The 12,013-nt window shown below is 51.2% G+C and overlaps 1 protein-coding gene across 4 annotated transcripts in view; it reads left to right on the top strand.

Annotated features, from left to right (window-relative positions):
• The window catches only part of Nisch (nischarin), a 35,618-nt gene that overhangs the window by 22,326 nt on the left and 1,279 nt on the right, over positions 1 to 12,013 (top strand). Inside the window, exons 14-21 of one of the 4 annotated variants that reach the window (XM_057769352.1) lie at positions 3,731 to 3,855; positions 4,742 to 4,791; positions 6,433 to 7,836; positions 9,667 to 9,801; positions 9,850 to 10,033; positions 10,517 to 10,673; positions 11,035 to 11,163; positions 11,649 to 11,810. In XM_057769352.1, coding sequence (XP_057625335.1) covers positions 3,731 to 3,855; positions 4,742 to 4,791; positions 6,433 to 7,836; positions 9,667 to 9,801; positions 9,850 to 10,033; positions 10,517 to 10,673; positions 11,035 to 11,163; positions 11,649 to 11,810 — 2,346 coding nt within the window. The other 3 variants (XM_057769350.1, XM_057769351.1, XM_057769353.1) reach the window with 3 other exon arrangements.

Genomic DNA, 12,013 nt, shown 5'->3' on the forward strand with positions numbered 1-12,013 from the left:
CTTTTGGGGTGTTGGACAGAGAACTGAGGCTGCCCTTTCAGCAGGATTAGGCTGTTGGCTCATGAGGATCTGTCCCTTGCAGACAGTGTGGGCAGGTCAGTTCCTAGACAGTCAGGCCTTGTTACTTAACTGAGTCTGGAGCCCTTGATCCCTGTGTGGAGAGCTTGCTTTTATCATTGTGATGCCTCTGACTCTCAAGGTACGGCCAAAACCCCCAAATACTGCATTTATGGGACCAAGATGGGCTGTCTGTTCCCATGGACTCATGGAAGAACACCCCCTTTGATCTGCCCATTGTCTGAGCATTTTCAAAGGGCTTTCAACTCTGAACCCAGGCATCCACGGAGATGAGTGAGTGAACCAGGTGCCATGAACGTGGCTGCCAGCCTGGCCCCGACGGAAGAGGGACAGGTATGCCGTCCCAAGTGGAGCTGAGGCTTGGGACACACAGGAAAGAACGCCGCCTGCCCAGGCTCCTGGAGACACAGAACTTGATGTGAGGTCTTGTGTAACTAGTTTGGCCCTAGGTTTTAAGAGCCAGAAATACATTTCTATTTCTTGACCTCGTGACCCCACTGGAGAAAACTTTTCTAGAGAGGGCTAAGATCCTGGGGAAGGGGAAGTTTACCCCACTAGCAGCAGTGAACTGTGGCGTGCACACAAGGAGAGCAGGGAAGGGCAGCTGTGACACAGAACCCTTCAGGGTGGGAAGCCAGAGGTACAGAAAGACAGCACTTGCTCATGTTAAGGCAGAAGCCTTATGCTCAACAGCCTGAAGTCACAACTGATATGCAGAAGAGAAGCCATGAAAATACAACAGTAGAGCTCGGTGCCAGCATTTGCCCACTGACTTTGTCAAACTCTGACAAAAAAAAAAAAAAATTTATTCTTTTTTTTTTTCTTTTTCTCCATAAAAGAGGAAGAAAGTTTGAGTCTCTGTGAGGAAGTTTCTCTAACCTCTCTTCAGGTCCCCACAGTATTAGTGATACCACATAGAAAGCAAGCAACCATAGACTTCTGGGGACAGGGCCATACTAAGGTCCCAAGGCCCAGGATGTAACCTGTTCTAGCATTCGTTGAATCAGTACGTGTGTGCGTGTGTGTGTGTGTGTGTGTGAGAGAGAGAGAGAGAGAGAGAGACAGAGAGAGAGAGACGGAGAGAGAGTGAGAGAGCACGCGCGTATGTGGACAGGCAAGTGAAGAACAAGGCTAAGCACAGATCCTGGCTAGGCAGGAGGCATGAGTGTCTCCTCCAGGCCGCAACTGCCAGCAACCCTCTACCTTGTGGTGGTGAAGTCTCTGCAGCCTGGGCAAGCCTCATCTACCCCTTCCTTGGTGCCCTTTTACCCCTGGGTGCTCTGTAGTCTGTCCCCCTTTTCCCAGTTATTGGACACTGAGAGATGTTGTCACAGATTTTTACCTCTTGTAAATAAACTCCAGTGGATGTCTTTGTGTGCACATCTCTTTCCTTTGGGCGAGAAATGACAAAGGTCAGACCCCTGTCTAGGACTGCTGGTGTCCCCTATCCCATCTGCTGAGTGGCCCTTTCTGGCCACTTGTTTGTACAGGCCATGGTCCAGGAAGGAAGTGGACAGACTGTCCTGTCTGCATTTCCTCATGCCCAAACAAGGCTGGGGTGGGGAGGTAAGGGGTAGTGGCAAGAACATAATGCCTTTTTTTTTCTTTTTGTCCTCACAAATGTGAGGCACCTACATATATGTTTGTTTGACCATGTGTTACTGGAGCTGGCCTGGGTGGACAGTAGTTTTTCTATGTGAGAACAGTTTTACTGACTTATCACGATGGCTCCCAACCTAAGAACACACTTGTGAAAAAAACTGTTGAGAAAACACCAGGCCTCTGGTCGTCACAGCTATTAGAGCAGTGGATTGTTGTGACTGAGAGGGGCCGTGTCCAGGATGCCAGAATCCATTCTCCAGCCCTGTCTAGGGCCTGAGAGAAGGTTGTTGTAGAAGTGATTAGAAGCAGGCAGGCAGCTGAGTTCATGTTCCATCCTCCTGGCCATGATATCTCAAGCACCGTGCAGCACTTGGAACCTCTGCAGCCTCTTCTGTTTTCTCAACCATAAGTGGATCCATCCCACTTCATCGATTCTAGGATGCACATTTCCACCTATGACTTCTCTGAAATTGAGATGCGTCTTTCAGTCAGTGGCGTCCCCTAGTTGCTGTCAGCCAGCTGGTAATCGTGATGGAATCGTGGGAAATCCTTCCGTGGACTTCTGCTATGACCAAGATGGCTCCTCCTCCACAGATCTTAGATTTGATGAAATGTGGTAAATAACGAGGTGCGCATGAGCTGATGCTGGGGAAGCGCTTAGCAGTGCTGAGACTCAACAGGACTGGTCAGTAGGGACTCTTTCCTTTATCTTGAGTTGGGGTTTTAGGGCAGTACCTCTAGGAACGTGGAGCCACTTGGGGAGAGAGACTACACCCATGGAAGAACAAGGTAGAACAGTTTGGGAATACGTTTAGGACTGTAGCAGAAAGATGGGTTGGGTTAAGATATTTCAGTAGCAGGGACAATATAAGCAAAGACGGGACGCTTGGTGCTTGGCTATGTGCTTGTCCCCTTCCTCCCTCGCAGCCTCTGCAGCTTAGCTTCATGGGAGTATCTGAGCTTGGGCTGCCTGCTTACCCTTTGGGCAGAGAAGCTGGGCTGGTTGAGTTGTTCAGTTCTAGGCAACAGTCAAGCTGGACAAGGTGTCCCAGGCTCTGAGGGTTCAGTCATTTAACTGGGCCATGGTGGCTGTTCAGCAGCAAAGCCAGGCTGTGGAGGCAAGGCTCTTCTAGACCATCCTTTTGGTGGTGGTGGTGTTTTATTTTTGTTGTTGTTGTTTGTTTGTTCTGGTTGTTGTTTTTTAAGTGGGAAAGAGGGGTTTCCCTTACCTGGCTTGCAAACTCAAGTGAAATAATAGATCCAAGCAGCCTATTCATAGAAGACCTTTAGTATGGCTCAAATAATCGGTGCATCTCAAAGTACACGATTAGGACAGTCAGTGGGGCACCCTGGTAAGGTAACCTGTGGGTTCAGGCTCCAGCTGTGTTCAGCAAGCCCTGCAGAGATACCAGATGAGGGCACAGGGTCTGTGTAGTCCTTTCTTTGTTCCAATATGTCCAAGGCTATTGACAAGTATATCACCAGATTGCTTCACTGACAGGTGGACCAGCTTGTACCCCAGTGCCCACCTCTTTCTAGTTAGACTGGGCCAGGCTGCATGCTCTAACCATGCCATAGAAACAGAAAAGGTGGTCTTCTATTTCAATTTGTCTTTCTTTGTGTAAGCATTGTTTCATGTTATATTCCATGGAGTGTCTGTTCATATTCTTTGCATTCTCACGGAGATTTCAAACAAGTCGTTCCCCATTTTTGTAATCTGTAAGAAGATCTTTAAGATACAGATCTTTGTTTATACTCTGAGCACATTTTTCTCTGCGTTTCTCTGTGCGTTGTTTTGTCTGTAGAGTGCACCTCTAGGGGTTTGGTCTTCATGATTCTCTCACCTGCTTGTCTGCTCAGAAAGCCTCTTCCTGACAGTAGAGAGCAGCCACATCTCGACCCTGAGTTACTGAATTACTGCATTTTATTCTGTGACCCGTATGATGGATGATTTAGGGTCTGGCTAGTGCCCGGCCATGCCATGTGCCCAGACTTAGCTTCTTGTTGAACAGCTGCTCTTCCCGCCCACTTGCCTACCTCGTCTCTGCAGGAATCATGTTCGTACAGGAGGAGGCCCTGGCCAGCAGCCTCTCATCCACCGACAGTTTACCCCCTGAGGACCGGCCCATTGCCCAAGACTGTTCCGACTCCTTGGAATCTATCCCCACAGGACAGGTAATGCCCTTGCCTGCTCCTGGGTACTATTTTCTCAAACCATGATGCTGCTGCGTAACATTCTTCACAGTGGGGTGTGGCCTGGTGAGGGTATGGCATGTGTTGCTAGGGCTTCTGGGGGTACTTTGCATGACATGCATTTCTTTCTCTTAGATGTGGCTCTAGTTGGGTCTTCTTCATAGACCAGTTGCATAAGGATATGAGTTTGGCCTCCTCCACCCCAAGGAACAAGCAATACTGGGGCCCTGAGGGACAAGGAAGGTGGCATTCTTTGGACACACATGAGCTGGCTGTACAAGGGGAATCTCCCCTAATGCCTAGCACCCTGAGGCCACTCTGTCCCTTCTCACGTCACCTTGGTGGTCTGAATAGTGAGACTATAATACCTTTTTTGTAACTGCTGTCCAGGCTTCTGGGGCCTATCTCTGTGTCCCTGGAAAATAGAAGAGAAAAATGAGTGCATGGTGCTATGTGCTCCACACCTGGGCCTCCCTGTTCCCTGATCCCTATGCAGCAGGGCCATGGTCATGAGATGCTAAGACAGCTCACAGAGCTTTGTCCCCAGTACTCTATCCTTAATGTTATAGGAGAGACAGAGACCTGGTCTCAGCACTGGGGGACCTTGCCAGGACCACCTTTTATCATGTCACTGTCTGGGGCCAGACCTCCATGGAAACAGGCTCTGGCCCACGGTTGGGTGTGTAAGCTCAAGTCAGATGGGTGGGAAAGCCAGCCCTACTGAATGTTAGCAAGATAGCCAAATGAGCACTTCACCAAGTTCCAGAGCACACCCAGAGTGGAGGACAGAGGTGGCGAGGCAGCACCCAGTGAGCGCCAAGGAACAACTACCTGCAGCAGCCGAGGCTCACCTTCTCTCCTCTGTCAGGTGGCGTCTGAAGACTTAAGGGATGTGCCAGGAGCTGTTGGTGGTGCAAGGTAAGGAAGAGAGCTTTGTGTCCCGGGCAGACTGAACACCCAGTGGGCTTTGTTAGTAGCCTGTCGGTAGAAGTCTGTCTTTACTCCAACACAGTTGAGAGGAGCTCTGTCTGTTTCTCCTCAGCTGTCTAGTGGACATTGTCTTACACTGGAGGTTGGCAAATCAGAGCCAACTTGGGCCGTGGTCTGTTTTGTACTGTGAGCCAAGAATAAGTGTTCTCTCTCTGTTTGCTAGTGGAACTTTTGTTGTTTTTTGAGATAGGGTCTCACTATGTAGCTCAAGCTGACCTCAAATTCATGACCCACCTCCTCTCTCAGCCTGAGTGTCAGGCACAGAAATAAACCACTCCACCTTGCTTGATTTTTGTTGTTGTTGCTGTTGTTGTTTTGTGTTTGTTTTTTGCCTTTGAGATTGTCCTGGAACTTGTTTGTGGACCAGGCTGGCCTTGAACTCACAGAGATCTGCCTTTTTCTGCCTCCTATTGGTGGGATTAAAGGTTGTGCTACCCTGCCTGGCTGCTGCTTCTTTTTGTTGGTAATGTTTTTAAGATCTGCTTGTTTTTCTGTGCATGGTGATGCACTTCTTTAATCCCAGCGCTCAAGAAAACAAAAGCAGACACATCTCTATAGGTTCCAGGATAGTCTGGTCTACACAGCAAGTTCCAGAACAGCCAGTGCTACATAAAGAGATCCTGTCTGAAAACAAACAAAAAAATCGTTTATTAATTTTAAGTATTTTATGAGTGTTTGCCTGCATGTATATGTTTAACTGCATATATATGCACCACATGTATGCTTGGTGCCTTTGAAGGCCAAGACAGGGCATCACATCTCCTGCAACTGGAGTTACAGATGGTTATTAGCCACCGTGTGGGTGCTGAGAAACAAATTTAGATCCTCTGCGAGAACTCTTGAGTACATTTAACTGCTGAGCCACCGATTATTGCATTCTTAAATTCTTGTTTAAACAAGATTACATGGATAGGGCTAGCACATATGTCCAAAAGTATTAGCTCCTTGGCCCTTTACAGGAGTTTGTTTGTTTGTTTGTTTTTGAGGCAGGATCTCTACATAGCCCTGGCTGGCCTGGGATTCACCACGTAGACAGACTAGCTTCAAAACTCACAGAAGTCCAAGTGGACTTCTGCCCGGTTCTGGGATTAAATCATGCTCCACCATGCCTGGGTACAGAAGTATATTTCAATTTCTTATTCATGGCAGGGTTGTAGAGGTCATGGAGGGGCTGGAATTTAAATGTGATGGTCCTAGGACTCACCCAACTTGATTTATTGCCCTGGAAAGCCAGAATGTCCCTAAAGGTAGTCATTTTTCAACAAAGAGATTCACACCTTGGAGTATTTCATTGCCCATTGACACCTGGTAACATGCAAATGACAGAACTCTATGAGCACTTCTGTTGTGGAAGCTAGGTTGGTGTGCAGGCTGTGGTGGATAGCTGTGCTCTGAGTATGGGGAAGCCTGAACTCAAACTGGCTACCCATCCTGGTGGCAACTGCTTGAACAGGCTCAGCTCTGTGAGAGGTTTAAGAGACCATGGATTGGCTTCCCAGGATCAGAGTACTATAGCAGGCTAGGGAATAGGATGTTCCTGTGTCCCTGATTCAGTCTCTTCTTGCACAGCCCAGAACATGCAGAGCCAGAGGTTCAGGTGGTGCCTGGGTCAGGCCAGATCATCTTCCTGCCCTTCACTTGCATCGGCTACACAGCTACCAACCAGGACTTCATCCAGCGTCTGAGCACACTCATCCGCCAGGCCATTGAACGGCAGCTCCCTGCCTGGATTGAGGCTGCCAACCAACGAGAGGAAGCCCAGGGTGAACAGGGTGAGGAGGAGGAAGAAGAGGAAGAGGAGGATGTTGCTGAAAACCGCTACTTCGAAATGGGACCCCCAGACATAGAGGAAGAGGAGGGCAGTGGCCAGGGAGAAGAGGAGGATGAGGATGAGGAAGATGAGGAAGCTGAGGAGGAGCGTCTGGCTCTCGAGTGGGCCCTAGGCGCTGATGAGGACTTCCTGCTGGAGCACATTCGCATCCTCAAGGTGCTGTGGTGCTTTCTGATCCACGTACAGGGCAGCATCCGCCAATTTGCTGCCTGCCTCGTGCTCACTGACTTCGGCATTGCTGTCTTCGAGATCCCACACCAAGAGTCACGAGGCAGCAGCCAACACATCCTCTCATCCCTGCGTTTCGTCTTCTGCTTCCCACATGGCGACCTCACTGAGTTTGGCTTCCTCATGCCAGAGCTATGCCTGGTACTCAAGGTACGGCACAGTGAGAACACACTCTTCATCATCTCGGATGCTGCCAACTTGCATGAGTTCCATGCTGACCTGCGCTCCTGCTTTGCACCTCAGCACATGGCCATGCTGTGCAGCCCCATCCTCTATGGCAGCCACACCAGCCTGCAAGATTTCTTACGCCAGCTGCTCACCTTCTACAAGGTGGATGGTGGCTCTCAGGAGCGCAGCCAGGGCTGTTTCCCTGTCTACTTGGTCTACAGTGACAAGCGCATGGTCCAGACACCTGCTGGGGACTACTCAGGCAACATCGAATGGGCCAGCTGCACACTCTGTTCCGCAGTGCGGCGCTCCTGCTGTGCGCCCTCTGAGGCCGTCAAGTCTGCTGCCATCCCCTACTGGCTGCTGCTCACTCCCCAGCATCTCAATGTCATCAAGGCCGACTTCAACCCCATGCCAAACCGAGGTACCCACAACTGCCGCAACCGCAATAGCTTCAAGCTTAGCCGTGTACCGCTCTCCACTGTGCTGTTAGACCCCACTCGCAGCTGCACCCAGCCACGGGGAGCCTTTGCTGATGGCCATGTCCTTGAGCTGCTGGTTGGCTACCGCTTTGTTACTGCCATCTTTGTGCTGCCCCATGAGAAATTCCACTTCCTGCGAATCTACAATCAGCTTCGGGCCTCCCTGCAGGATCTGAAGACTATTGTCATCTCCAAGAAGCCTACATCCAGGCCAAGATCCCAAAGTTCCCTCTTGGATGGTCAGCGTGCCAAGGGCAGGACCAGGTGAGACTAGCACAGACTTAGGGCATGGGACTGGCTTGGGTGTGGTCTCTAGGCACTTGTACTTTTGGGGAGTCACCCCTCTACTTTCCCCTTTTCCCTGGCTCCTCTCCAGCACTGACCACCCTCAGCTCGTACTCCAGATCTCCAGAAGCTTAAAAGCAGCCCAGGCAAGCTGTCCCATGCAAGGCAGGTTAAGGGAGCCAGTCCTGTCTTCACTTTGTCCCTGGTCCTACCACTGTCCTCTCATATGCCCAAGCATGGTTTCTGGGTACCATCTTCCTCCTCCACTCCTCAGGGGTCTCATCCAGTGGCTGTCTCTGTCAGCTCAGGTCTGCTCCAGATACCCCATTTCTGAAAGCAGCTCCCAAGCTTAATTTTTGGTATCACACACAAAGCCCTTCTCAGGAAGGGCTGAGGTGGATCTACTGGAAGCCCCTCCCAAAGGACCTTCTGAAGACCAAGGTGTTGGGGTAGGTCATCTTATCTTCAGGGGAAATCGAGGTGCTTGGCAGGAAGGATCAAGCAGCTAGAGCTTCTTCTCATGTGTCCTCTCCTTGGAGTCCTTGGGAGTGCCCCTGCTCTCAGTTGTGGAATTTCCCCACCTGGGGTCAGGGCAAGAATCTAATAGTTGGTGTTCTCTAGCCTGGGAGAATGCCAAAACCCTATCTTCACCTCTAGCTCTCCTTAGCATCTCCTGGGTCATTGTCTTGCTCAGTCACTAACTAATGATCCAAAGGACTTCCAGCTCCTACAGCTGACTCCAGTGCCCCTGTTCTACCTGTAGCTGTCCCCACATTTCCCCTCACCATGTAAAGCTTAGTTAGTATGCACCTTGTCCTCCTTCCGAGCTACCACAAGCCTGGCTTGCTCCTGGGACTACTGCAGAAACCAGACCCCGTAAAGATGTATCTGCACACCCAGCAGCTTCATGGGTATTTGATCAAATGCAAGATCATGGCCCCAGGGATTACAGCAGTTGGACTGATCTGATGGATTGAGAGGGCAACATCCACCCCCTTCGCTGGGTATGGCCCTATGGGTTGAATGCTGGAGATCCCAGCTCCCATGAACTTTAGGTTTCTGAGCTGGTCTTATGATTGGGATAGACCAGTGACATTCCAGCATGACCATGTGCAGTGGTGGTTGAGAAAGCTTAAGTGCTTGAGCCACCTAAAGACATCCCCCCCAAACCAACTGAGGAGTGTTTTTGAGTTTTGGTTCTCTCCTGTACTAGCCTATACACACCCAGGTTCTAACTTGGGTTCTTGCATAAGTACTCTAGGGTAGTGTTTCTAACACATCTGATACCTTGCTCCCAAGTCATAACCCTGAAGTGGCCTTTCTGATGTCTTTGCAGTGCTTTCAAAATGGACTTCCAGGGCTGGAGAGATGGCTCAGTGATTAAGAGCACTGGCTGCTTCTCCAGAGGACCCTGGTTCAATTTCTAGCACCCACATGGCAGCTCACAACTGTCTATAACTCCAGTTCCAGGGGATCTGACACCTTCACACCAATGCACATAAAATAAAGTTAAATAAGTTTAAAAAAATAAATAAATAAACTTTGAGTCCATGAGCCAAAGCCTTTATTACATGTCTATGGTCAGCTCAGCCCTGGGGGGGGTCTGCTCTGCCCACATCTGCTGAAGAAGAGGGCCTGACACTTTCCCTCTGCTGTGTGGTCCTCCCATGGAGAACCTGATGAAGTAGGTCGCCCAGTGACTCCAAGGGTAGCACATGGCATACAGTTGACCTTTACACTCTGATGTGCATAGATATGAATCTCTGTGGGGTTCACATGTTTATTTGGCATTTCTTGGGTCACTGGGAGATGTAGTGATGAGCAGCGACCACAGGAGGCCCCAGCAGAAGCTCCGGCTCCGACTCCAGCTCCAGTTCCTGCTCCAGTTCCTGCTCCAGCGGAGGCTCCAGTTCCTGCTGCAGCTCCAGCTCCAGCTCCAGCGGAGGCTCCAGTTCCTGCTCCAGCTCCAGCGGAGGCACAAGCAGAGACCCTGGCACAAGCAGAGACCCTGGCACAAGCTGAGGCCCCTGCTCAGTACCCAAGCGAGCGCCTGATCCAGTCCACATCTGAGGAGAATCAGATCCCTTCTCACTTGCCAGTTTGCCCGTCGCTCCAGCACATTGCCAGTCTTCAGGGGAGCACCATCATCGATCTCTTCCACAACAGCATTGCTGAGGTATTGGCCCAGCCGCTGCTCTTGCTGCCTGGCACTTGTGTGGGGAGAGCTGTAGGCTCTGCTGTGCTACCAGTCAGTCTGAGGGTAGAGCAGGGTTCGTGTGGGGACACCCTTAGGTCCCAGATTTCTCTGACATCATGTGGTCATCATCTCCACCTGCTCACAGGGTTGAGGATCTGGTCCAATGATCTGCCACTCACCTCCCAACCAAGTGTGCCCTGTCATATCTAACTCTGTGTAGCCCTGGTGCAGGCACAAACACCTCCTTTTCTCACCTCTTCTCTGCTCTGAGTTTGCTTGATAAATGCGATGAGCTTCCTGTCCCTCCTCATCGGAGTCCATGAGCAGTTTCTAAGACCAGGAGTCACCACAGTAGAAGGCGGGCACAGATAGAGGGACGGGCTGCCTGGAGTCTGCACTCAAGTGTGGTCTCGGAGGAAGGAAGGTGTGGTCTGCCTCACTCCATTGCTCCCCTGTACCCAGGTTGAAAACGAGGAGCTGAGGCACCTCCTGTGGTCGTCAGTGGTGTTCTACCAGAGCCCAGGACTGGAGGTGACCGCCTGTGTGCTGCTCTCCACCAAGGCTGTGTACTTCGTGCTGCATGATGGCCTCCGCCGCTACTTCTCAGAACCACTCCAGGGTAGGCAATCCGGCCTGCAGGGGCAGGATAAAAGCCAGCTGTGGACTTGGGTGGCAGCTCTGTGCTCAGAGTCCCTCATCTGAGGAAGGGGTGACAGCAGTACTTCCCTAAGGTCAGATATGGGTGTGCCATGCCAGGGAGTGCTTGGGCACTGACTGTCACGTGCAGGGATATGATAGCCTCTGCCTCTTTGATCTCAGTGGGAGTCTCATCCAGTGATTTGGTGACTCCGCTGAGCTGATGATGCTGGTACCCACACTGGGTCTCTTGAAGTCCTCCATGCGTGCAGGTGGTGGTGGCTCCTTGCCAGGTGACGCTCCCGCTGGACATGTTTAACCTTGGCCTCTTCTCTCCGCCACAGATTTCTGGCATCAGAAAAACACAGACTATATCAACAGTCCTTTCCACATCTCTCAGTGCTTTGTGTTCAAGCTCAGTGACCTGCAGTCAGTCAATGTTGGCCTTTTCGACCAGTATTTCCGGCTGACTGGTAAGTGACCCAGTGTGGTTTGTCCCAGTTTGGGAGAAGGCCAGTGTCATCAGTGGGCCTCTACCTCGAACACATGGGTGCATTATCACTAGACACTTTATGTCCACTTACAACTCAGGTACTCGGGTGGGAGGAAGCGGCGCCAGGAACTGCTGAGATGGCAGGACTCCCATACCAGGGTTTATAGATGTTGGGGGGTGGGTGTGCAGGGAGCAGCCAACCCGAACTGCAGCAGAGTGGGCCCTCAGCCTAGGGGCAGGATGTTTCTGACTCACACTTCCTGAAGAGAGAAAGCTGAGTTCTTCCCCTAATGCCTCTATCCCTTCCAGAAAAATGTCTCAGCCCTTCCTGCCTGAGATATGGCCACTTCCCTGGGTCCATGATGCCCTCCTACACGGACCCTCTGGGTCCTGGTTTTCTGGGCAGGGACTTTGCAGGGGATGGTAGTGGTGGCCTGTACCTGTGACCAGCCCCTTCTTGTGCAGGTTCCTCCCCAGCGCAAGTGGTCACATGCTTGACTCGTGACAGCTACCTGACACACTGCTTCCTCCAGCACCTCATGCTTGTGCTGTCATCGCTGGAGCGCACACCCTCACCTGAGCCTGTTGACAAGGACTTCTACTCAGAATTTGGGGACAAGAACACAGGTATCCTGTCCTCCCCAGAGCCCTCACTGCATTTGTCTCTAGCCTTGCACTTCTCTGCCGAGCTGGCCAGGGCTTGATGTGGGCCTCTTCCGTGGCAGACTCCATGCAGAAGGCAGCTCTCAGCCCTGGAGCATCCTTAGCTACCTCTCGTTTAGAGTCTGGGGCTGGTGTGGGGCTGCTGTTGCTTCTAACCCCACCAAAGG

This window comes from Chionomys nivalis, chromosome 5, assembly GCF_950005125.1.
Source record: "Chionomys nivalis chromosome 5, mChiNiv1.1, whole genome shotgun sequence".
NCBI classification, from domain to species: Eukaryota; Metazoa; Chordata; class Mammalia; order Rodentia; family Cricetidae; genus Chionomys; species Chionomys nivalis.